At 41.3% G+C, this 27,191-nt stretch overlaps 1 protein-coding gene across 1 annotated transcript in view; it reads left to right on the forward strand.

Moving 5' to 3' along the window:
* Positions 1-26,627, forward strand: part of ankrd13a (ankyrin repeat domain 13A) — a 51,727-nt gene extending 25,100 nt beyond the window's left edge. Inside the window, exons 9-15 of the mRNA XM_043715517.2 lie at positions 3,345-3,409; positions 3,945-4,075; positions 8,751-8,908; positions 9,872-10,006; positions 10,884-11,044; positions 13,997-14,064; positions 25,376-26,627. Coding sequence (XP_043571452.2) covers positions 3,345-3,409; positions 3,945-4,075; positions 8,751-8,908; positions 9,872-10,006; positions 10,884-11,044; positions 13,997-14,064; positions 25,376-25,565 — 908 coding nt within the window. The 3' untranslated portion in view covers positions 25,566-26,627. The remainder of the gene's footprint in view (positions 1-3,344; positions 3,410-3,944; positions 4,076-8,750; positions 8,909-9,871; positions 10,007-10,883; positions 11,045-13,996; positions 14,065-25,375) is intronic.
* Positions 26,628-27,191: the final 564 nt, after the last annotated feature.

Below are 27,191 nucleotides of genomic sequence, written 5' to 3' on the forward strand. Positions count from 1 at the left end.
CCGGCATTGAGAGCTAGGTTGTTCTCAGTGCACCATTCTTCCAGGTCTTCCATCTCCTGTCTGTAGTCTGTTTCGTCCCTCTCTGAGATTCGACGGACTATGGTGGTGTCATCAGCGAACTTGTAAATGGCATTAATCTGGTATTTGGCGACACAGTCTTGGGTATACACTGAATACAGTAGGTGGCTGAGTATGCACCCCTGGGGGTGCACTAGTGTTGAATGTTAGTGAGGATGAAATATTGTTTCCAATCTTCACTGATTGTGGCCTGTGGGTCAGGAAACTGAGGATCTATTTTCAGAGAATGGGGCTTAGTCTGAGATCACTCCGTTTAGTAATTATTCTCGAGGGGATAATCATGTTAAAGGCTGAACTGCAGTCCATGAGTAGGATTCTTACATAGCTGTTCTTGGTGTCAGGATGTTCGAGGGAAGAGTTAAGGGCAAGTGATAAGGCACCTGATGTGGATCAGTTTGTCTGATAGGCAAATTGGAGTGGGTCAAGAGTAGTGAGGAGGCTGGAGTTGATTAATACCATGACTAGCCTTTCAAAGCACTTCATGACCACCGAAGTTAGGGCCACTAGACGGTAGTCATTGAGACATGCTGCATGAGCCTTCTTCGGCACAAGGATGATGCTGGCCCTCTTGAAACAGGGACAGTGGCCTGCTGCAGGGAGAGGTTGAAGATGTTTGAGAAGACCTCTGCCAGTTGATCTGTGCATGCTCTGAGTGTACTGCATCTGGTCCCATTGCTTTCGTTGGATTCACATGAAGGAAAATTGATCTGACCTCTAAGATAAGATGCCAAATTCCCTCAGAAAACTTAGAGGTAGTCAAACCATCGCCCTTCCAAAGGTTGACTCCTGTTTTCAGTATTTCACAAAGCTGTCCCACCAATCCAAAATGTATCAACATTTAGAAGCACCTAGAAAGAACAGGAACAGAGAGGGGAACTATCAGCTTTCTACTCCCCTTGTTTCATTGAGCAAGTAGTTCTTTAGCTTCCATGTCACTAGAAACCAAATAATTGAACTACATTCTGATAAACAAAGTTGTGGTCTGTCTGACATGTGATTCTGTTGAGCAGCAATATGCTTGATTCTTCCTCGATTAATTGAAAGTGGGTAACAAACTACCGACATCTACACTTTTTACACAGCTATATTGTGTGACTTTGAAAATGGAGAGCATTAATTTGCCACATGTCTGGCCTCATTGGGCCAGCTTTTGATTCCAGATTTTTATTGAATCCAAATTTCACCATGTACCGTGATGGGATTCAAATTCATGCTCCTGAGATTCTGGATTAATGTGATTGTGAATCTCTGCAGTGAGAAATCCAACCACCCCTTTAACTGCAAATGTTAACAAGTTCTATATCTGTACAAAATTATTATGGTGCAATGGAAGGCTATTTGATCCATCGGTGCTGCAACTCTTCTCCAATTGAGTCTCATGATTTGGTGCATCTTTTCACCATTAACCTGCACATTATTTCAATATCAGTAATTATCTAATGCCCTCTTTGCCTCAATTGAACCTGCCTCCACCACACTTTGAAGTGGTGGTAGAAACCCAAACCACTTGCGTTAAAAGTTTCTTCTCTCATCGCTTTACTATTTTTGTAAATCATTTTAATTCTGTTGTCTTTCGTGCGTGATGGTTTATGAGCAGGAACAATATTTCCTTATCTACCCTGTCCACCTCTAGTGATTTTGAAAACTTCAGTCAAATCTGCTATTGGCCTTCTCTTCAAGAAAAACAGTTCTAACTTCTCTAGATTTCTTCAATCAGATGGTGTTCATTAAATAAGTCTATTTTTGTTTTAATCTCTCTATGTCAGGCTTAGAATACCAATAAGGCAGTGGCATAGTGGTTATATCAGTGGACTGATAATCCTAAGGTCTAGGATAATGTTCTGAATCACAGATTCAAATCCCAGCATGGCAGTTGGTGGAATTTAAGTTCAATTAATAATTGAAAGCTAGTTGCAGTAATATTGATCATGAAACTATTATAAACTGTCCTTTAGGGAAGGAGTTCAGCCATCCTTTACATGGCCCAGATATGATTCTAGACCCCAGCAATGTGGCTGACTCTTAACTGCCTTCTGAAATGGCCAAGCAAGACACTCAGTTCAAGGTCAGTTAAGAATGGCCAATAAATGCCTAGCCTTTTCAGTGATGCCCACATCCTATGAAACAATAAAGGAAACAAAAATATAGAGAAAGCATAAGATTGACTATATAAGCAACAGGGTAACATAATTAAATTTCACAGTTAGTCATGGAGTACAGGGACTAAAGATATGTGCATTTCCTACCTTAGCCATACCAAAATCCTTAACACTTTATTGGTTTATAGTAAACCAACAGTGAGTACCGTTGAACTGTCAGCTTGAGTTCAACAATAGTATTTTACTTGGAAGTCAAAAGAACTTTTAAATCCACTTTAAGCAACTTGTGTCTGAGCACTAGGCTGGCATTTCCGTGCAGCACAAAGAGCTGTTTGCTGGGGAGAGAAGTTGCACAGAGCCTCAGACTGACCACTTGGGTGGACTGAAAAATATTTAAAATGGCTTGGCCGATATCAGTCCTGCAACCAACAACTAAATGTTAACTTGGTCATTTGTTCCTGTGTGAACTTGCTCTTTGGAAATTGGCTGCCACATTCCCCACACTACAGCAGTGGTATATTTCAAAAATTAATCTGTTACCTGGGGTACAGCATTTTAAGATCTGAAAATGTGTTGCTGGAAAAGCGCAGCAGGTCAGGCAGCATCCAAGGAACAGGAGAATCGACGTTTCGGGCATAAGCCTGACATCCAAGGAACAGGAGAATCTACGTTTCGAGCAGAAGCCCTTTTAAGATGTCCTGAAATAGTGAAAAGCGCTATATAAACAATGGACTTTAAGCAAGTAGAATAACTGAATTTTTAAGTGAGTTTACAATTTTTTTTTAAGAATGTAGATGAGCGGTTCAGTGGAATAAATGACCTGGTCATTTCATACCTGTTTTAGCTGATCAATCCCCTTTGTTGTTCTTCAGTATTAGTTTTTTTTAATCAAATGTTGGAGTTTTCAAAAAAATCTTTAGTTCTGGCTGCACTCGAAGCATTGAGAACTCTTTGATTTCTAGATCATGCTCTTGTCTATCATCTTTCAACAGATTTCACGTTGAATAGCTCGAGCTAAATATAGAGCAGTGTTCTTGCTCTTTTATCTGCTTTGGTCCCAATTTTGTTAGATCAGAGATCATTTGGAGAAGCTTCCCTTCTTTCAATTTTAAATCCTTGAAAACACAGCCTAATTTTTCTAACTTTACTGTGTATTTTATTTTACAGATGATAAAAATCTGCTTGAATCTCTGCTGGGAAAAGCAGAGGAGCACATCAGTCCACAGAATGAGGTAATTTAGAGGATAACTGTTTCTCGACAGCTTTTCATGTTTCTTTTCTCTATTCTAGATTGCAAGTAACCAAGGACACCTAAAAATCGCTGTTTGCTTTGTCTTCCCCACCAATGTCTTCAGTCTAAGCACCACACCGCACTTCTGTCCATCTTAATGATGCCTCTAATTAGTCTTTATACCCCCATCTCAATGAGGACAGCCACTAATTGGTCTGTAGACAACTAATGGATGTGATTTTGAAATGTAGATAGGTCATGGATATTCGGAATTCTCATTAACATTGAGTGCATTGACTTCTTCACTTGATAGCATAAACACATGAAATATCTAACTATATATAGTGAAAATTGAATGGAGATTTTGCTCATTCAGTTGTATGACTGACCATAAAATTGAGCTGAAAGTCTCCACATATAGTTATCTCAAGGTTTGCACATACGTACTCACCTTTTTACAGTGTGACCTGTTGCATTTGAACATTTTACCAATATAGACAGTATCTCCCTTTACTGCCTTGTCTTTATATTTGCAGCACCTCATCACAGAAACTGCAACTATCCACAATGTGACATCCATCATGCCAGAGGAATATTTCAACCCAGAGTTTGACCTTGGAGACAGAGACATTGGTCGGCCAATGGAGCTTTCTGTCAAAACACGCAAGTAATGTCATTGACAGTAACCCAAGAATACTATTAGAGCAAATGTATTTTGTTTGAATGTAATGTATTCCAACAATGTAAAAAATTGCTCAACTATGCCTGTACATTAAAAGCAGAACAAATCCAACTCGGCCTGTTACCACCCCATCAGTCTACTCTCAATTACCAGTAAAGTGATGGAACGTGTCATCAATAGTGCTATTAAGTTTCATACATGCTCATTAACAATCTGCTTAGTGACACCCAATTTGGCTTCTACAAGGGGCACTCATTACAACCTTGGCTCCAAATTAAACAAAAGAACTGAGTTCCAGAGTTGAAGTGAGATTAACGGCCCTTGATATCAAGGCTGCATTCAACTGAGCTCAGCATCAAGGAGCCCTAGCAAAAGGTGGTTGTGTTTGTTGGAAGTCAATCATCCCAACTTTAGAACATCTCAACGGGAGTTCCTGAGTGTAGTGTCCTAGACCGAACTATCTTCAGCTACTTCATTAATGACCATCCCTCCACCATAAGTGGAGATGTTCACTAATTGCACAATATTCAGCACCATTCATGACTCCTCAGATACTGAAGCAGTCCATGTTAAAATGCAACAAGATCTGACAATATCCAGACTTGGGCTGACAAGTGGCAAGCAACATTTGCACCACACAAATGCCAGGCTATGACTATCGCCAATAAGAGACAATCTAACCACCGCCCCTTGTTACCATTCATGCATCCCTCACGGTTAACATCCTGGGATTTATCATTGACTGGAACTCAACTGGACTCACTATATAAACACAGTGGGTACAAGAGCAGGTTAGAGGCTAGGAATACTGCAGTTGGTATCTCACCTCCTGACTCCCCATAACCTGTCCTTCAATTACAAGGCACAAGTCAGGATGGATTACACCACACCTTCCTGGGTGGGTGCTGTTCGAACAATTCTCAAGAAGCTTAACAGCATCCAGGACAAAGCAGCCCACTTGATTGGCACTCCATCCACAAGCATCTACTCCATCAACCATCGATGTTCAGTAGCAGTCATGTGTATTATCTACAAGACTCACTGCAGAAATTCACCCAAGATCCACTACCTTTAAATTCTCCTCCAAGCCTGACTTGGAACAATATTGTCATTCCTTCACTGTTGCTGGGTCAAAATCTTGGAGCTCTCTCCCTGATGGCATTGTAGGTCAACCTGCAACAGTTCAAGAAGGCAGCTTAATGCCACCTTCTCAAGGGCAATGAGGGACAGGCAATAAACATTGGCTCAGCTCACAATGCCCAGCTCACACAAATGAATAAATAAAACTGAGTAAATAGAAAATTGTGCAGAGCAATACAGCAGCAAAACCGCTCCTTCAGTTCAACTCGTTCATGCTGACCAAGTTTCCGAAACTAAACTAGTCCCATGTGCTTATATTTAGCCTGTATCTCTCCAAACCTTTCCTATTCATGTACCTATCCAAATGTCTTTTAAATGTTATAACTATACCCTCATCTACCACTTCCCCTGGCAGTTCATTCCATGTATGCACCACTCTCTGTGAAAATGTTGCCCCTCAGGTCCCTTTTTTAATCCTTCTCCCCTCTCACCTTTAAAATATGCCTACTTTTGAACTCCCCTAGTTCCGAACTTCCTGTGCTCCAATGGAAAAGGTGCCAGCTTATCCTGTCTCTATTTTAATCTGTTTTTGGGAAAGCTGCTAACTGAAGGTAAGTAATGAGGGTGTAAATTACAGTTTTTAATTTAAATTTATTTATTCATGGAATAGGAGCATCATTGGCTAGGCTGGTGTTAATTGCTCTTCCCTATTCCACTTGACAAGGTGTTGGTGAACTGCTGCACTGGGTTGAACCATCTTCACCCACTTCACCAATGACCTTCCCTTCACCACAAGATCAGAAGTTGGGATGTTTACCAATGACTTCACAATGTTCATTATCACTCACCATTCCTCAGATATTGAAGCAGTACTCAAAACTTTTACCCAGGAATTCTTCCCTTGGGTGAATGATAAAAGGCAAGGAGCCAACTCAGAATTCATTTAACTCTTTTTAGGTAATAATACTCAATATAAAACACACACAGGCATTACAGTGCTTCTTACTTCATCTAACTTAAACTCACTTTATTTAACTTCACATTTACCTTACTTGAACTTAGTTCACATTTAACTCTAACACAATACATTTGGCTTGAATCAAACACTAATTTGAGTGAAGTGGCCAACTTTGCACTGTGTAGATCTTGCCTAGTGGTTCTTTGTCTTCTCTGAAGATAACTCCACAACATATACTTCTCAAATGTTGGCATGGGCAGAAAAATGGCAGATAGAGTTTAATCCGGACAAATGTGAGGAATACGTTTTGGAAGATCATGTATAGATACAAATTATACAGTGAATGGAAGAACCCTTATTGATATGCAGAGGATCTGTTTGTGCAGGTCCACAGATCATTGAATCTGGCGGCGCGGTAGATAAGTAGTAAAAAAAAATGGCCTATGGTATGTTTGCTTTCATTTGGAAGGGGCATTGAGTAGAAGGAAAGACAAGGTAAAAACAATGACTGCAGATGCTGGAAACCAGATTCTGGATTAGTGGTGCTGGAAGAGCACAGCAGTTCAGGCAGCATCCAAGGAGCTTCGAAATCGACGTTTTGGGCAAAAGTCCTGATGAAGGGTTTTTGCCCGAAACATCGATTTCGAAGCTCCTTGGATGCTGCCTGAACTGCTGTGCTCTTCCAGCACCACTAATCCAGAATAAGGAAAGACAAGTCATGCTACAGTTTTGTAGAAATTTAGTTAGGCCATTTACTTGGAATATGATGCACTGTTCTGATCACCACACTAACAGAAGGATATGGATGCTTTGGAGAGGGTAAAGAAAAGGTTTATCAGGAAGTTGCCTGATAAGAGGGATTTTAGCTATGAAGAAAGGTTGGCTAGACGGGTTTGTTTTCACTGGAACACAGGAGATTGAGTGGCGACCTAATAGAAGTTTAAAAGACTGTGAATGGCATGAATAGAATGGAAAGTATGAGGCTTATTCCCAGCATGGAGGGGTCACCTACTAGTGGGCACAGGTTCAACATGTGACAGGGGAAGTTTTAAGAAATGTTTTAGATTAGATTAGATTACAGTGTGGAAACAGGCCCTTCGGCCCAACAAGTCCACACCGACCCGCCGAAGCGAAACCCACCCATACCCCTACATTTACCCCTTACCTAACACTACAGGCAATTTAGTATGGCCAATTCACCTGACCTGCACATCTTTGGACTGTGGTAGGAAACCGGAGCACCCGGAGGAAACCCACGCAGACACGGGGAGAACGTGCAAACTCCACACTGTCAGTCGCCTGAGACGGGAAATGAACCCGGGTCTCTGGCGCTGTGAAGCAGCAGTACTAACCACTGTGCCACCGTGCCGCCCACATAGTGGGTGATGAGTGCTTGGAACACATTTCCAGAGGTAGTATTGGTGGTGGTGATGGTGCTGGTGGTGGAAGCAGACACAATAGCAGCATTAAAGAAGCACCTGAACGCATACATGAATGGGAAGGGAATAGAGTGATACGGTTCCTTTAAGTGAAAATAGTTTTAATATGGAAGGGCAAAAATGTGGCAGCACAGGCTTGGAGGTGCAAAGAGCCTACTCCTGTGATTAATTGTTCTTTGTTGGTTTGAGAAATCCTTTGTTCTGCTTTTGTCTCAAACGTGCCCTTTTCCAGAAACGTCTGGCACTCAATGAATTGACCAAAATCTGATCACATTGTTTGATCGTGGCCAATGCAGTTTTACTGGTTAATATTAGATTCCCTACAGTATGGAAACAGGCCCTTTGGCCCAACAAGTCCACACTGACTCTCCGAAGAGTAAACCATCCAGACCCGTTCCCCTACCTTATATTTACTCCTGACTAATGCACTTAGTACTGTGGGCAATTTAGCATGGCCAATTCACCTGACCTGCACATCTTTGGATTGTGGGAAGAAACCGGAGCACCTGGAGGTAACCCACGCAGACAGGGGGACAATGTCTCTGTGGAGTTTGCACAAGTCACCCGAGGTGGGAATCAAACCCGGGTCCCTGGCCCTATGAGACAGCAGTGCTAACCACTGAGCCACTGTGCTACCCCAAATAAACAGCTACATTCTGTGCACCATACAAGGTGGTACTGTGCTGGTCTGTCTCGTTGACTGCTATGACACTTGCCTTATTTGGTCAATACACGAAATTGCAGATCACTTAGTGATTGTAATGACGTCAGCCAGGTGGAGCTCAGAATGGGTTTCCTGATTGTGGCTCTTAATCTGGTCCAATCCGGGAGCCCTGGCTGAAAGAGAAGAGTGTTAGAGATCTTGTTCACTCAGAGCTGGCTCGTGTCAAGGACTATCCATGCAAAAATAAAGGGTGACTTGGTGACAGGATACCCGCATCTGGAGTTATTTCATTCACAGCTTACAGAACAGGTCACATTGTGTCCTGGCTGCAGTTTTAACCAAGGTCAGAGTTAAACTAGCTTGGCCAAAAATTCCCAGCATGCTTGAGTATAGCTCTTAACCATTTCTACTGATGGCCACCTGACCACAAAAAATTTGCATGTTTCCCAGGTTAATTTGGGTCAAATTCAGGGCTTTTCATCCTAATCGGTCTATTTTACATCCCTTTGGTCTAATCAGATTTAAAGCAACACTGTGGCTATGCGAGGAATACCCACTGTCCTTTGTGGAGCAGGTAATTCCAATAATTGATCTGATGGCAAGGAGCAGCATACATTTCGCAAAACTCAGAGACTTCATCACATTACAGCTGCCACCAGGATTTCCTGTCAAAATAGGTAACATTCAAATTATGACTTTTTTTTGTGTCTAGTAATTTCTACAAGAATGTTATGTATTGACACCTGGTGAGCATCAATGTTACCTTCTGCAGTCAAATACTCTTCAAATACTGTCTGTATATGCTCAGACCTAAGTCATTGCTCATAAATCAGGAACTTGAGGAAGTGGAAGCCCTGGCAACTGAAAAGCTCTATATCATGAAGGACCTTTAGTAAAGGAGGACAAAATATTGGGAATAGAAACTAGGCAAGTAAACAGGCCTTTGGCCTTGGTTTGTGGTAGCATGCTCACCTCCTGATTAGGAAGTTATGCAGTCAAGCCCCACTTGCAAACCTTTTGCATAATCTAGATTGACACTTGAGTGCTATATTAAGGCAGTGCTCCACTGTGAGAGGTTTCATGTTTCAGACAAGATTTTAATTGTAATGCCATCAACTCTCTCAGCTGTTTGTAAAAGATCTAAATGAATTGTTCAGTGATTAATAGGGAGTTTTTTTTCAGTGCCCTTTATCCCACAACTAACCAAAAAAAACAGATTTACTTCTGTTACTTCTGTTTACTTCTGTTATTTGTGCGACCTTGTGCGCCCACTGGCTGCTACGTTTCCTACAACAGTGATTATATTTCAATTAAGATACCAATTATCTTTTACATTTTTTTTCCGTCAATCACTAGGCTTCCAGAATAGTTTGCAGGGCTAGCAAAGTTTGAGTTAATATCAATAACTCTATACTTTGTAAAAGGAAATTGAATAGTTTTGCCTCGACTAAATCACTTTAGTTACCCATCAGCAAGATAATTTAAAACAGAATGGTGGAGAAACTCAGCAGGTCTGGCAGCATCTGTGGAGAGAGAAACAGAGCTAATATTATGAGTCCAGTATGACTCCTCAGGACTGTAGGCATGGCAGTCTTATTGTTTAAATTGTTTCTCCAAAATTATCCTGTCTTCTGTCCCAGAAATCCCACTATTCTACGTCCTGAATGCACGAATTACATTTGGAAATGTGAATGTATGCAGCACCGATAAGGCACTGACTCCACAAACACAGAAGGGATCACTGAGCAACTTGGTCATGTCAACATCTAATGGAGGTTTGCAGATTGTATACATTACCCTGTTACATAACTGTTTAAATTCTCAATCTGGACACTTTTTTTTTGCTTGATTTATGGAATTATTTCTTTATTTCCACTAAAGATAATCACAAATGATGTGGGTTAATGTCATAAAAAGCATTTGTACTGACTCAGCTAAACCTGCTGTGATGTTAGAACTAAAATGTATATTGGTAAGAAGGAAACCGTTTTACGACTAAGAATTCCATATTTTTTCAAAAGATTTGCACTGAAATATTGATTATATTGAGGGAAGTGATCGTTGTTAATTATAGCGCTACAGTCTCTGATTCCTAGCATATAACTGTAAAATGGAACATTTTCCGTTTCAAGGGACTCTGACTGACTGCCTTCAATTCCCAGATCAGTTGTAGCAAAATAAGAGCACCTACTACTGCACCAATGTGATAATGTTTTCAGACACCAGTTGCAATGTCCTGCCCATAAGTAATTGTGAGTTGGTACTATACCGGGTGCAGTGGACCAAATCAATTAGAAATTAATTGAGACTAATGAAAAAACATTAAAAAGGGAGAAAGTCAGTTTTGTACAAATATAACCAATTTAACCATACTACTCAGCAAGTTTAAAAAACATCTCCAGAAAGTGTATCTTCATTATCAGTAAATGGGCCAATAATCTGCAGTTTCACAAAACTAATAGTCAAGTTATGAGCACTTATTACTGTTGTTGACCCTGCCTGTATTAGTGAGATTTTTGTTGAAAAAGCACTGTCCTTGCTAGTTTATTAAGTTCTGTGTAAGCTTCCTATGTAGTGTTTACCTGAAATAATTAACATGCCAATTTACAGCAAATGGAGTTAAAATGTACTTGTTTTTACTCATTCTCTCAGGCTCTAAATTTAAAGTGGATCAATCTGTTTTCGCCATACCAGAAAATTACCACATCCGTGGAATGGGCAAGAATATGGTACTTGGCGTTGAGGATGAGAACGATCAGTTGATCCAGTTTGCGATTCAGCAGAGTTTACTCGATTCTCACTCTGGCAGTGAAGTGAGTGCTTATTTAAAAAAAAATTGTGCCTTGGCATGTAATGAGATACTGCTTTTCTTTCCTCTCTCACAGTTCATTCCAGCCCACCTGTTTATTTTCTTTTTTTTTAATACATCACTTCTGGGATATGGGCTTCACTCGCTGGGGCAATAGTTATTGTTTATCCTTTTGAGAAGGGGTGAGCTGATTTCTTGAACCATTGCAGTTGACTGAGTGTAGATACATCTACAATGTTATTAGGGATGGAGTTCCGGTATTGTGACCTAGCCACAATGAAGGACCAACAAATATGTCTCCAAGTGAGGATGGTGAATGGCTTGGAGCGAAAATTAAAGATGGTGGTGTTCCTATGTGTCTGATGCACTATCCTTTTAGATGGCAGTGGTTGTGGGTTCTAAAGGTGTCGCCTATGGTGAATTTTTGTAGATGGTATACACTGCTGCCACTGGGTTGATGGTGGAAGAAATGAATGGCACCATATCCACAATCAATCAAGTGGGCTGTTTTGTCTTGGCTATGTCAAGCCTCTTGAGTGTTATTGGAGCTGCACTCATTCAATCAAGTGGGGAGTATTCTATCATTCTCCTGGCTTGTACCTAATAGATGGTGGACAGGCTTTGTGGAGTCAGTATAGGAGTTATTTGCTACAGGATTCTCTGACCTGCTCTTGCAGGCAGAGTACTTATAAGGTTTTTCCAATCAAGTTTCTAGTCAATGGTAACCTTCAGCATGTTCACAGTAGAGGATTCAGCGTTGAATGTCAAAGGGTGATGGTCAGATTCTGTGACTCCAGGGATGGGCATTGCCTGGCACTGTGCACAAATGTTATGTTGTTTGTCAGCCCAAACTTGGATAGTATTTAGATCTTTCTATATTTATTTAGAGTTATAGTTACTGGGTTAGATTCCATACATTAGTAACAGCAGCCAGCCAAGTATCAGGTCTTTTTTTGTATTTGAAGCTAGTCAGTTTTGTAACTCTGCAATCTATCAGAGGTTTGACTTCAACTAATGTCCACAGTGATTTCCAGTAACTATCATGGAGAACAATTAGAAGTTAGAAACAGGGAAATGAGTCCAAATGTTGCTTGAGATGAGTAAAGTTTGAGGCATCAAACCTGACCTAGATCAGTGCTTTATCATTCCATTGAGTTTTCCTGATTAAGTGATCAGTACCCTGCAGTTTCACTTACCATGCAGGGGTCTCGTGGCCCCCCCAAAAAAAGCCCTCACCTGAGTCAATGTGTACCAGTTTTAGCATTTAAGCATTTCATCTAAGATAAACATAAAGAATAATTTTAACTTGGTCAAATTAGTGAGAATAGAGAGTCTAACTGGTGCTGGTTTAACCATGCCTCAGGCAAGGAGAGAGGTTGAGAAGGACTTGTCTTTGTGTGAACCTTAACTAGTTTGGGAATTGAATCCACTCTGCTTTATCACTTTGCAAACTAACTGAGCTAACCAATAGCAGGTGATCAGCAAGTACAATGGATTCTATAGCAGTATTATGCAGCCACCTGACAGGAGGTAAAACCAACAATGATATTTCATTGTCTAAGAAGTTGAGCAATTATGCAGTTCTGTTATAGCATGGTTTCACTGCTTGGACTTGAAAACTCATGGAATATCAGACTTCCAGTGTACTTTTAATGGTGGCATAGTCTAGTTTGACCTACACTGCATTTAAAATCAAACTCAACAGTTTAAAATACCTTATTCTAAAAGGGTCTATATCAATTTTGAAAATTCCAAGTCTGCTATATTTGTTTGCTGCCTTTAGATATCTAAACAGCTTTAAAGTTCCTGTGCTGTCTTTGAAATGTGTTCACATTTAGAGAAATATAACAGCCAATTTTCCCACAGCCAAGTCCAGTAAATGGCAAACAATTGAATTAAGAGAAACTGTTGTAGTGGTTTAAAAAGTTGGCCCATGCAAGCAATATCATCCCACTTTTCATTTCAGTATTGTCAAGACACATTGGAATCCACCTGAATAAATAGAGAAGGATCAGTTTAACACATGATCTGAAATACTATATTGATTCCATAGGTTCCTGTCTTAAGCTAACCCTTCAATACAAAATTCTAATATAATTTCCCCATAGATGTGCTTTATGATCATTGTAAAACTTATCAGAAAAGTTCAAATTTATTTTTTAAAAGTTAACAGTTGAAAGGATGGCAATGATTTTATGCCTCAAGGCTTTTACACTAACAAAAGGCTAACAGAAAGCATTACTGGCTAAACACTTATGGAGGCAACTTGGACTGAAATCACAAACAGAACATTTCCATTTTTTCTTTTACTATCACTAAAAACTCACTTCTACTCAAGTTATGTACTATTAAATATCTATCTTCACAATTGTCTACCACAATGAGCTCTTTTCACTTGATGCAAGTTGGGCATATCTTCCAGCCTTGTTCTAACATCTTGCACAAACCCCTGTCACCATTCTGAATCGCAGATTTGCTGCCTGTAGTTGTTCTCCTTCTAGATCCTGGAAGGTTAAGGTTGTTTGACAGTTTTTGTGGATATGTTAAAGAACTTTGACTTCCCACCAATTTCATCTTTCTGATCTGAGGAGGACTTCTCATCCGTATTCCTGCATGAGGAACCACTTGTGATTTAACCACTGTTATTACAGAAGCTACTGCTTTGTCTTCAAATGTAAATGTCTTCCAACCAGTTCCTACTAAAGCAATGTGGGCTCTCTTTAACCTCTTTCAATCAAACCACCCAGGATTACAGTGGGGCAGACTTCAGAACAGGTCACAGTTCCTTCATTTTCCCTTAACTGTAAGATGCAGTCCCAACACCTAATTGTAACATATGGAAAACCTTTCTTCTATTCTCCAGTACTTGAAATCTTGACAATTTTCTCTAGATTAATGTGAATAACTTTGTAGTTGGAAGCAGTTCAAATTGGCACTTTGTGCTGTTGTGTTTTAGGATGTGTGGGAGATGCCATCCAGTGGGACTTTACAATTGGAGCAGAACTTGAACCAAGATGATGAAAGGTAAAGGAATATTTCTTTGAATTTTTTTTTAGGAAAATGTATTTTTTCCCCCCTCCACTCTTGGTAGCTACTGAAATCTGTGAAGAGCAGAAAGTGAGCAGAAAGATTTCTTTCTCTTTTTTTCCCCCTCCCAGCGGAGATGTATCTGGAGAAAATTGAAAAAATTGGTGGAGATGGGAGAGTGAAGCCTGGCGCCAGGCCTGGGCCAAGTATATCAATATCCCAGAACACTGAGATTCTATTTTATTAAACTAACCATTTTAATCACAAACAGCTGTGCTTTCTTGCCTCTATTCTTGAGCGAGAAAGGAATCAGATTTACAGAATTTCCTTGGTGCTATTTGAAGGTCTCATTCTGATTATCAGCGGTGTCAAATTTTCTCTAATGCTCTTTCAACACCTTGTGGTGATTTCACTGTGTCACAGTGCCATATAAATGCAGCTTATGGTAACCAGGTAGGAAATCATTTACTTTTACAATGGATTAGTAACTTTTGTTTTTGCTTCTTTCTTCTCATGTTTTCCATCCAGACTTGAAAATACTCTAGTAGATTGGATCTGCCTGTAACTGTAGCAGCTCGAATTTGGTAATAGGCACACAAAATCAATATTGTAGTTGGGAGGTTTGGTAACTTTTGAGGGCGGTGATGTTTTTCATAATCCCCTTTATGTTAAATCAATTCATTTACATTGCTTGAGATGTTTCAACAGATGTGGGTTTAAGGTCAAAAACAGAGCCAATTGTGTCAGGGAAGGTGAGTACAGGCTAGGTAATAAATGAAAACGTGCTTTAGAGACACTTGAGGATCAACCAGCTAAAAAAAGTGCCTAAAAATGATGTTAGGAACATGGGATATAGGAACAGTGGTAGGCCATTCACCACCCTCTTGAGCCTACTCTGCCATTTATTAAAATCATGGCTGATATGTGGTCTAGCTCCATATGCCAGTCTTGGGCCCATATCCCTTAATATCCTTACTTAGTACAAATTTGTCTTTCAGGTTTAAATTTAACAACTGAATTAGCATCAGTCACTGTTGTTATGACAGAGGGTAAATTCTCCTGCTTAATTTGCACCAGCAACACAGAAAAGATTTATCCCATGCAGAAATCTGTGAAAATTTGAGACCAAGAACTATTTAAAGTAAAAATTAACAACTTTATTTCTTAAAATATAACATAGAATAATTAACTAACAACTATTTACAACTCCTTCCTCTAAACTATCTTTTATCTTCCCTTCTTTAATACTAATCTGATAAAACCCCCTGACTAAGGTTTACCAAAATTTCAATTTTTCAAAATCAGCCAGATGTCAAATCTTCTCTTCCTCTGTCTTCTTTTCTTCTTCTTAGGATTTCTGTTTCACAGGTAACTGATCGATCAAGGTACCTATAAGAGAGCTATTTTCAGACAGTCTGTACGTGCTAGTGCCTTGGCAAATCTCCTCCCAACTGTTCAATTTTCCCTGGTCTTATATCCCCAAAGCATAGGATTGTGTCATTAGCTTTTAAGATTGTCAATATACTAAATTCAAACTTGATTGGAATTTGGTATTTTTCAGAGTATAATTTAAACTGATTGGCCTAATTTGAATCTGATTTTATCTCCAGACAACCAGCTACCCTAGTAGCTGGCCCACATGTTACATTGCACCTTATTCAGAACACTTGATGCTATCAGGTAGTTCTGCTAGCTTTTACACTCAAAAGTACAGTACACCCACATCTTCTTAACATTGTTTTGAGGAAGAGTTCCAATCTTCCATTACTCTTTGCATGTAGAAGTGCTTTCTAACATCTTGCCTGAATGACCTGCCCTAATTCTTAGACTATGCACCCTGGTTCTGGAATCTTCAACCAGTGGAAATAGTTTATCTACCCTGCCTTTTCCTATTAATATCCTGAAGACCTCTATTAGATCCCTGTCAACCTTTCTAAATTCTGGAGAATAATGACCTGATTTGTTTAATTTCTCTTCATTACATAACCCCTGAAGTCCAGGTAGCATCCTTGTAAATCTGGGTTGAACTCCCTCCATGGCTAAAACATCCTTCCTAAGGTGTGGTGCCCAGATATGCTAACAGTACTCTTAAGTGAGGTGGCACTAGGGTTTTGTATAACTGCAGCATAACATTTGCAACCCTATACTCCAACCTTTAAATATGAAGGACAGTATTCCATTAGCCACCTTAACTCTCTTTTCTTCATTTGTTTGTGGCATTTTAGAGCTATCCCAAATCTCATTGGACATCCACGTTATTTAACTAGTGCCCTGATCTATCCTTTTATTTTTGGTCCAAAATAGATAACCTTGCTTATATTAAAATCCATCTGCCACAGTTTTGCCTATTCACTGAATAAATCAATATCCTGAGGAATTTTATGCTGTTGTCAATTCTGTCTAGAATGCTGCCAACTTTGTGTTGTCAGCAAGTTTGGATATTTGGTTTTTATGCCCTTATCCAAGTAGTTAATGAATATTGTGAATACTTGAGGCCTGAAAACCGATCCCTGCAGGACACCACTAGTCATGTTCTGTCAGTTGAAGTACTTACCAATTATTCCAACTCTCTTTCCCGCCTCTCAATAGATTTTTCTAATCACGTCAGTAATTTGCCTCCAATATCATGGGTTCCACCTTGGCTAACAGCCTTTTGTATGGAACTGTAGCAAAAGCTTACTGGAAGTCCATATGAACAACATCCATTGACTTATATTTGTCCACCACCTTTGTCACCCCTTCAAAAACTTAGCTTGTCAGGCATGACATCCCCTAATGAATCCATGCTGATTGTCCCTGCGTAACTGAAGTTTTTCAAGGTGATCAGTTACCTTATCCATGACATTCTTTCATTGTGGCAAATGCAATCCACAATCAGCAATTTTGATAGAGCAGATAATCTGTTCCATCTGTCAAGTGTGTCAGTAACCAAAGGACATAGATTTAAAAGTATTAAGCAAAAAAATCTAAGGGGGAAATGAGAAATTGTTTCATTCAGGAAGTTGTCAGCCTCAAGGATGAAAATCCACCAGAAGGGGGTCGGTCTATTTTCCTTAGACTAGACTAGAATAGAGCATTATTCCTGATGAGGGGCTTTTGCCCGAGGCATCGATTTTCCTGCTCCTCGGATGCTGCCTGACCTGCTGCGCTTTTCCAGCACCACTCTAATCAAGAGTCTGGTTTCCAGCATCTGCAGTCCTTGTTTTTACCTATATTCCATAGATCCATTTGAAATGGAGGAAGAGGAAGTTGAAGTTAAAGGATCATGGTCATGTGGAGGTGCAGGACCAAGTGTTACTGTTGTTCTGAAGTTCCAGTGCAGGCATGATAGGGTCAAATGGTCTCCTTGCATGCCCTATATTTCTATGATACAAAGGGTAAGGTACATAAAGTTGTCAACCGAGATTGCCTGAGATCAAAATGCCATCTCATTTTCATTGCCTTTCTCCATTGGGTTTGTTTAAAAGAGAAATGGGGACTTGGGAACTTCAGCAAACCTCAACTGGCCTCTAGGCTGAAGGATTAAATCAGTTAGAATTTCTACATTTGGGGCAGTAGTTTGTTCCTGAAGTATTTCTGTGAACACAACAACACTCTTCAATTGACTAAATCATGTTGCAAATGACAATAGTCAAGGTTAAAGAATGGATGAATCCTGTTCATACTTGACATAGAAATGCATGTACTCTATAGGATAATCACTGGAACGCAATCAAGATAGAGAATGCTGATAAGGAGTTAAAAATCACACATCACCAGGTTATAGTCCAACAGGTTTAATTGGAAGCACACTAGTGCCCGCTCCTTCATCAGGTGGTTGTGAAGGACACAATTGTAAGACACAGAATTTATAGCAAAAATTTACAGTGTGATGTAACTGAAATTATACATTGAAAAATACCTTGATTGTCTGTTGAGTCTTTCATCTGTTCGAATACCATGATAGTTTCACTTCTTTCATGTGGAAATCACAAAACCTTTTTTAAAATGTTGCATTCTCAGGTTAACTGTAACAATTGGTGTTAGCTAGACAATATGTTGAAGGTATTAGACCCCTGTGTTCTCTGTCTATGCTATGATGTTTAGATTCAAATCTAAAAATTGAGATAAGAATTTTACATGAATTCATGCAGTTTTGAGCAAAGTATAATGTAACTCTGCAAGTACAAATTCACCCCACAAACAATGAATGTAAATGTATGTATGTGGGTCTTTGTGTCTGTGTGTGTGTATGTCTGTCTGGGTTGGGGGGTTGAGAGTGTGAGGGAGTGTATATGTGTGCGTATGTGAATGTAGAGTGACTTGCGTCTGTGAGGGGTTCTGTGAGGGGTTCTGTGAGGGGTTCTGTGAGGGGTTCTGTGAGGGGTTCTGTGAGGGGTTCTGTGAGGGGTTCTGTGAGGGGTTCTGTGAGGGGTTGTGTGTGTGTGTGTGTGTGTGTGTGTGTGTGTGTGTGTGTGTGTGTGTGTGTGTGTGTGTGTGTGTGTGTGTGTGTGTGTGTGTGTGTGTGTGTGTGTGTGTGTGTGTGTGTGTCGGCCACCTGTGGTGTGACACGATCCCGCGGCCCTCCCTAAGGGTATGGAACGTAGCTATCAGCCTCTGCTCGGTCACTTTCCGCTGCTGCCTGTCCCGGAGGTAGATGCGGCGACGGCAACTCTGGGGGCAATAGCAATATAAAGATCAGTGCACCAAAGTACCACCACCCACGCCCTCCACCTCCTCCATGATTTTCGCTTCCCCGGCCCCCAATGCCTTATCTTCACCATGGACATCCATTCCCCCATCACGAAGGCCTCAAAGCCCTCCGCTTCTTCCTTTCCTGCCGAACCAACCAGTACCCTTCCACTGATACCATCCTTCGACTGACTGAACTGGTCCTCACTCTGAACAACTTCTCTTTCCAATCCTCCCATTTTCTCCAAACCAAAGGAGTAGCCATGGGCACCCGCATGAGCCCCAGCTATGCCTGCCTCTTCTTTGGATATGTGGAACAGTCCATCTTCCGCAGCTACACTGGCACCACCCCCCACCTTTTCCTCCGCTTCATCGATGACTGTATCGGCGTTACCTCGTGCTCCCACGAGGAGGTTGAACAGTTCATCCACTTTACTAACACCTTCCATCCCGACATCAAATTTACCTGGACCGTCTCAGATTCCTCCCTCCCCTTCCTAGACCTCTCCATTTCTATCTCGGACGATCGACTCAACATGGACGTTTACTATAAACCGACCGACTCCCACAGCTACCTAGATTACACCTCCTCCCACCCTACCCCCTGTAAAAACGCCATCCCATATTCCCAATTCCTTCGCCTTCGCCGCATCTGCTCCCAGGAGGACCAATTCCAATACCAAACAACCTAGATGGCCTCCTTCTTCAAAGACTGCAATTTCCCCTCAGACTTGGTTGACGATGCTCTCCACTGCATCTCCTCCACTTCCCGCTTCTCCGCCCTTGAACCCCGCTCCTCCAATCGCCACCAGGACAGAACCCCACTGGTCCTCACCTACCACCCCACCAACCTCCAGATACATCGTATCATCCTTCATCATTTCCGCCACCTCCAAACAGACACCACCACCAAGGAAATATTTCCCTCCCCACCCCTATCAGCGTTCCGGAAAGACCACTCCCTCCGCAACTCCCTCATCAGATCCACACGCCCCACCAATCCAACCTCCACTCCCGGCACCTTCCCCTGCAACCGCAAGAAATGCAAAACTTGCGCCCACACCTCCCCCCTCACTTCCCTCCAAGGCCCCAAGGGATCCTTCCTTATCCATCAGAAATTCACCTGCACCTCCACACATATCATTTACTGCATCCGCTGCACCTAATGTGGCCTCCTATACATTGGGGAGACAGGCTGCCTACTTGCGGAACATTTCAGAGAACCCCTCTGGGACACCCGCACCAACCAACCCAACCGCCCCGTGGCAGAACACTTTAACTCCCCCTCTCACTCCGCCAAGGACATGTAGGTACTTGGCCTCCTCCATCGCCAGACCATGGCAACACGACGCCTGGAGGAAGAGCGCCTCATCTTCAGCCTCGGAACCCTCCATCCGCAAGAGATGAATGCAGATTTCTCCAACTTTCTCATTTCCCCTCCCTCCATCTTTTCTCAGTCCCAACCCTCAGCACCGCCTTCTTGACCTGCAATCTTCGTCCCGACCTCTCCGCCCCCACCCCTTCTCCGGCTTATCACCCTCACTTTAACCTCCTTCCAACTATCGTATTCCCAACGCCCCTCCCCCAAGTCCCTCCTCCCTACCTTTTATCTTAGCCTGCTTGGCACAACCTCCTCATCCCTGAAGAAGGGCTTATGCCCGAAACGTCGATTCTCCTGTTCCTTTGATGCTGCCTGACCTGCTGCGCTTTTCCAGCAACACATTTTTAAGCTCTGATCTCCAGCATCTGCAGTCCTCACTTTCTCCTAAAGAAATTGAGGGTTTGGTTAAGAAAAAGAAGGAAGCATGTGTAAGGTATAGACAGGATAGATCGATTTAATCCTTAGAGTATAAAGGCAGTAAGAGTATACTTAAGAAGGAAATCAGGAGGGCAAAAAGGGGACATGAAATAGCTTTGGCAAATAGAGTTAAGGACAATCCAAAGAGTTTTTACAAATACATTAAGGACAAAAGGATGACTAGGGAGAGAATAGGGACCCTCATTCTGATTTTTTGCTGCTGGCCACACAAACAATTGTCTGTACCTCGGACTAGAGAGTCCCCTAACACAATTGATCTCTTGGAAGCCGACGTACCCTCATTGCATTCGAGCCAGTCTCAATACCAGAAACTTGGCTGTTCGTGCTACGTTCCTCTGAGAATCCATCACCCCCTACATTTTCCAAAACCACATACTTGTTTGAAACGGGTATAGCCACAGAAGGCTCCTGCACTAGCTGCCTACCTCCCTTACCTTTTCTGGAGTTAACCCATCTATGTGTCTGTATCTGAGACTTCCCCCCCTTCCTATAACTGCCATCCATCACATACTGTTGCTGTTGCAAATTCCTCATTGCTTCTAACTGTCTCTCCGACAGATCCATTCAATCTGATAAGATTCGCAACCAACAGCATTTATTGCAGATATAATCCGCAGTAACCCTTAAACTCTCTTTAAACTCCCACATCTGACAAGAAGCACATATCACTCTATTAAAGACCATTTTTGCTCCTTCACAATCTACAGACCCAGAAAATAACACTATCTTGTTCCTCTACAAAACACTGCCCTAGGTTAAATAAATAGTTATGGCTTATACTTTAAGTTTAATCAAGAGACAAATCTCAAAAACATTATCAAGAAACAGCTCACTCTACTCACTGCTGCAGACTTTCTGTAGGTCCCACTTAAAAACAATACACTTATCTGCTTTTGTGCTGTGAACTTCGCCCAAACAGTTCCTCCAAGATCAGTTGTGAATTTCACAGTTTAAATGTTCCCAGACGTACTCTGATGTCCAGCGATACACTAATTCATTCAGCACTGCTGTGTCAGTTTCTCTCTCTCTCTCTCTCTCTCTCTCTCTCTCCCTCCCCCTCCCTCCCTCCTGCACTGGCCTGCTTCATTTGTATGTTCTTCTCCCTTTTAAATCTGCTGTTGTTTTGACTTTTTTTTCCAAAGTTCCAAAACAATGCAACAGCATATAAGACAGTAATTGCTGCTCCTGGAATTCGAGGAAATCACCTCCAACACCTAAAATACCTCAATAAAGGAGCAGCGGTTATAGCCAGAAATGTTTCCTGTCTTCCATCTTTGATTACCCGGAATCCTGTTGAGTTTTTCCAGCAATTTGTTTTTTTTTCAATATCAACCTTCTTTGGAACTGAGGAGAGGGATAAAAATATAATGGTTTTCATGTCATTGAAAAACCTTGATACAAGGTGGGTGGAAAAGATGAAATACCAAAGCTATCATGGCACAAAAAGACAAAGGGCAACAGTACAGAACAAAGCATTGGTCTGAAATAGGTGTTAATAACAAGGTAAAGGTCAATGTTAAAAACAAAGTGCTTGAGAAACTCAGCAGATCTGGCAGCAACAAAGTTCTGAAAAAGGATCATAATAGACTTGAAACATTAACTTTCCACAAATGTTCCCAAACCAGCTGAGTTTCTCCAGCACTTTCAGCTTTCATTTCAGATTTCCAGAACTGCAATATTTTACTTTGAGGTAGCTTTCAGACCGAGCCGAACATTAAAGCACTAGAGTAATATTCAGAATCAAAAACAGAAGTTGTCAGAGAAACTCAGCAGGTGTTGCACTATTGTGGAGAGTTAATGTTTCATGTCTGGTGATATCTGTGGAGATCAACATATGGATTGGCGCTTTGAGGGAAGGGGCGGAAGAATGAAGGTCAGAGTTCATGTTCTGAAGAAAGAACATGTTCCATCTTGTGGAACTCAATGAATTTAGAAGGTTGCATAACATTCCTAATTGGAAGATGGGATGCTGGTTCTCCAGCTTGCATTGGTTTTCACTGGAACCTAGCAGATCAAGGACAGAAATTTGAGCACAAGGGCAGGATGATGAATTGAAATGACAAGTGACCAGGTCAGTGCCATGCTAGCAAACTGAGCAAAGTTGTCACCCTGTCTGTGTTTGATCTCCCCGATTGTGGAAGAGACCACACTGTGAACAGCCAATACAGAAACTATATTAAAAGAAGTCAAGTAAATTGCTAGAAAGGAGTATGTGGGAACTTGGACAGTGAGTAGATAGTGATAAAGGGGCAGCTGCTACCTCCTGTAAATGTATAGGAAGGGGATGAGGTTTGGGGATTGATAGAAGTAGAAAACAGTATCACAGAGATAACAGGGCAAAAGTGAGGACTGCAGATGCTGGAGATCAGAGTCGAGATTAGAGTGGTGCTGGAAAAGCACAGCCGGTCAGGCAGCATCCGAGGAGCAGGAAAGTCGACGTTTGGGGCAAAAACCCTTCATCAGGAATGGCTTTTACCCGAAGCGTAGATTTTCCTGTTTCTCGGATGCTGTCTGACCGGCTATGCTTTTCCAGCACTAGTCTAATGTAGACTCAGAGATAAGGGACAAGGAAAGATTTTTTGGGGTGTCACCAGAATGTAGGTGCCAGGTGATCCTCTGAATGTGGAGATTGGTTGGATGGCAAGTGAGGACCTGGAGAATCATACCAGTGGTGTTCCGCAGGGATTTGTTCTGGGATCTCTGTTCTTCCTGATGACATGAAGGTTGATGGAGTTGTGGATAGTGCAGAGGGCTGTTGTAGGTTGCAACAAGACATTTCAGGATGCAGAGCTGGGCTGAAAAATAGCAGGTGGAATTCAACCTGGAAGAGTGTAAAGTGATTCATTTTGGAAGGTCGAACTTGAATGCAGAATACAGGGTTAAAGGCAGGATTCTTGGCAGCAAGGAGAAGGAAGGATCTTAGGATCCACGTCCATAGATCCCTCAAAGTTGCCATCCAAGTTGTTAGGGTTGTTAAGTAGGTGTATGGTGTGTTGGCTTTCATTAGCAGGGAGATTGAGCTTAAGAGCCGTGGGGTTATGCTGCAGCTTTATACAGCCCTGGTTAGACCACACTTGGAATATTACAGTCAGTTCTGGTTGCCTCATTATAGGAAGGATGTGGAAGCTATAGAGAGGGTGCAGAAGAGATTTACTAGGATGCTGCCCTGGACTGGAGGGCATGAAAAAAGGTTGAGGAAGCAAGGGCTTTTCTCATCGGAGCAAAGAAGGATGCAAAGTGACTTGATAGAGGTGTACAAGATGATGACAGGCAGAAACCTGAGACCTTTTCCCAGGGTGGAGATTATTATAATGAGGTGACATAATTTTAAAGATAATTGGAGGAAGGTTTTGGGGAGGTGTCAGAGGTAGGTTCTTTACACAGATTGGCGGTAGTGTGGCATGCACAGCCAGCGGTGGTAGTAGAGTCAGGTACATTAGGCACATTTAAGCCACCCTGGATAGTCACATGGATGATAGTAAAATGAAGGGTATATAGTTTGATCTTCGAGTAGGATAAAAGGTCGGCACAACATCGAGGACTGAAGAGCCTGTACTGTGCTGTAGCCGTTCTATGTTCTATTCTATCCTGGTATTCTGGAATGGAGAGGAAGGAGGTGAGGGTAAAGTTGTGGGGAATGGGTGACACACAATTGATGGCATTGTCATCCACAGTGGAGTGGGGAGGGGAGACAGTTGAGGAAGGAATGTTAGAACAGTCTTTGTAGAAGCTAGCATCAAGGTAGATTTGACACAGACAGAGAAACTCCTTACTGGAACGGGAATGTGAGGAAGTATAGTGAAACTAGCTTTATGACTCAATGGGCTTGTAGTGAATATTAGTGGACAGCCTAGCCTCAGAAAGAGCGATAAATGAAGTCAAGGAAAGGAAGTGAAATGTCAAATGGATCAGGTGAAGGTGAAATTGAAAGGTGAAAATTAGAAGCAACATTTGACTTTGACTTTTTTTTTCCCAGCTCTGGGTGAGAGGTCTCCAAAGTAAGACCAGAACAATGAATATTTCTTATACCCCACCAAAAGACCAGCATAACCTAAGGCCCATGTGGGTATCCTCGCCACACCTTTTAACTTGTGTGCCCACAAATAAATCATAAATTGCTCAATTAGAGAACCGGCACCACCAGATGGAAGAGGGTAGTGATTGATCAGGATTGTTGGGCCTCTTTCCAAGGAGGAAGTGTAGAGCACTCAGACCATCTTGGTGGGCAGTGAAGCTGAAGAGAGATCAACTGTCCATTGTGAACAGGAAACAATAATTAAACAGAAATAGGGTTCCAGAAAAATGACCAAATGTGGGTGGGCAGAGAAAAGAATTAAGGTTGGAAACATGAAGTTAAGTGGAGCAGGAGCAGACTGAAGTGACGTCTATGATGACAGTTGTGTTGGTGGATCTGGAAAGCTGGTAGAAGTACACTGTTGGGGGACTGACTTGGGAAGCCATGGAGGGAAGATCTCCAGGAGTTGAGGTTAGCAACAGACCTGGAAACAGCCTGATGTTTGGTGGTTGAGACTTGGTTTAGGAGGTAATAGAAAGCAGTATGAGAGTTAGTGTTTACGCCTTTTTAATAATCGATATTGGTATTCCAGACAGTAACAGTATCACCTTTGTCAGCAGTTTTAATAACTGACCGTCTGCTTCTCTAATACAGGAGTACTGCAAGAGAGATTAAGACTTGGAATTGGGATCTTTCTGATTAGTACATTGACTAAGAGGAAAGAAGTTGATTTAATTGAATTATTTTGTTGAAATTGTCCTGAAGTCTTCCTATCACCTTTTCTGTGGATTTGACTTTTCTAGAGCAATCAATGAAGGCATTACAACGGGTTCCCATGGATCTCATTCCACGGATGCGTACTCTAGTTACAACACTCAATTACAAATTGCCATGGAGCTTTCTGCCAAAGAACTTGAGGAACAGGAGGAAAGACAGAGAGAAGAGGAAGCTATGCTGAAGCGAATATTAGAGCTTTCCCTACAGGAGAAGTGAAGACTGGTCTTGGGCCAATTGAAACGGGTTCGCAGCACTTTAATAATCTGTTACAACCATGAGGTTAATCTGACTTTTCTTAAAGTATATATTTCCTCCATATTTTTATTATCTGACTGAACATTCAGCACCTTGGCTGGCAGCAGTTCTTTCATCCCAGATCTAGTGTGCAGATGAGACTATAACATTGTTAGCTCAGTGAGAATTAGCCTCTTATGCAAACCTTACAAAGTTTGTCTTAGAAGCCAAAGTATCATTTATTGACTTGGTTCTGAAGCAGAACTGCATTATAGTGAGCCTTCTGTTGTATAGGGTATTGTATGATTGCAAACAACCAGCTTGTGCCTGCAACATACTAAACATCTCAAGCATCAGGCAAGCAAAAGTTAGAATTTTAAACAAAATACATGTGTTGCTATTTCCATTCCGTGCACACCGTGCTGATGATACCAATGTCATCCGATGCACCAGGAAGGATGCAAGCAAAGCTACATTTTTTGTCCATCCTTAGTTGCCTCAAAATAGTGATTGCAAACTATTTGATCATACAGGTAGGGAGAGGCCTGGCTTCATATCTCATCCTATGCTTAAGCAATTATTGCATGCTCACAATTTCCAGCTGAGTTAGCTAACAATAACTTAATGCTGAGTATCACCTCTAAGACTTTTCATGCCTGCACCTGCAAATATTGAGACTGACTCAAAATGCCAGATGGTGTTGAGACAATGGCGGGGTTTGGGTAGGCATAAATGTTGAGTAATCATTTGAGCTTTGTTTAAAGACTGTAGCAGTAAATGAAGCATTTGATCATGCCAGATTGCATAAGTGAATGCCCACACACCTATCTTCATACATAGTTCTGACAGTAGCATAATGTGAAACTCTTTCTACTCCATTGGGGGAGAGATGGAGGAGGAGAGGCAGGCAATAAAACCTATCCTAATCATTTCAGATTTGTAAATTAATGAGAACTTTTAACTTATACTTTGAAATAAAATGGTACTATAGTTTTCACTTTTCTGAATTATGTAATAATTGCATTAAAAGAAAATTAAACTTGCTTTACTTCAGTGAGTTTCTTTTAGGAATTATTGGCTTTTCTAACTGAAAAACGAGAAATTATTTTGCTAAACCTTTCTTCAAATGGTCCGCCTGGTCAGAAACTCAACTTAATTCAAACTTCTGTGATGTTAAAGTAAAGTTCTACATTTACATCAATACTCACTGATTCCAAAAGACAGTCAACCAAAACCCTATTTATTGTTCATTTCTGGTTCCATGTGGATATGGTGGGCAAAACCTTCAACTGCTGCAACACTTTTGCTGTTCATACTCTTACTATGGTTAGGTAGAATATTCCCAATCTCTGAACCAGTGACGTACAGACATTGTGAAACAGAATCAATAAACAATAAGGTGATAATAAGGTACAAATGTTTCTAGTATAGACTCTACATTTCTATAAGAGGGAAAGGCAGGAAAACTAAAGTCAGAGAATGCCTGGATGGCATGAGAGAGGGCATATAATGAAACAAAAAAAGTGTTTGATGCATGCCAGATGACTACTTCAAGTAAGAAATGGGCCAAAGACAAAATGTTTAGAGAGAAAATAAATATTAATTGTG

Source organism: Chiloscyllium plagiosum, unplaced genomic scaffold (assembly GCF_037043375.1).
Source record: "Chiloscyllium plagiosum isolate Xiang-an unplaced genomic scaffold, Cpla_swu_hap1 HiC_scaffold_24, whole genome shotgun sequence".
NCBI lineage: Eukaryota > Metazoa > Chordata > Chondrichthyes > Orectolobiformes > Hemiscylliidae > Chiloscyllium > Chiloscyllium plagiosum.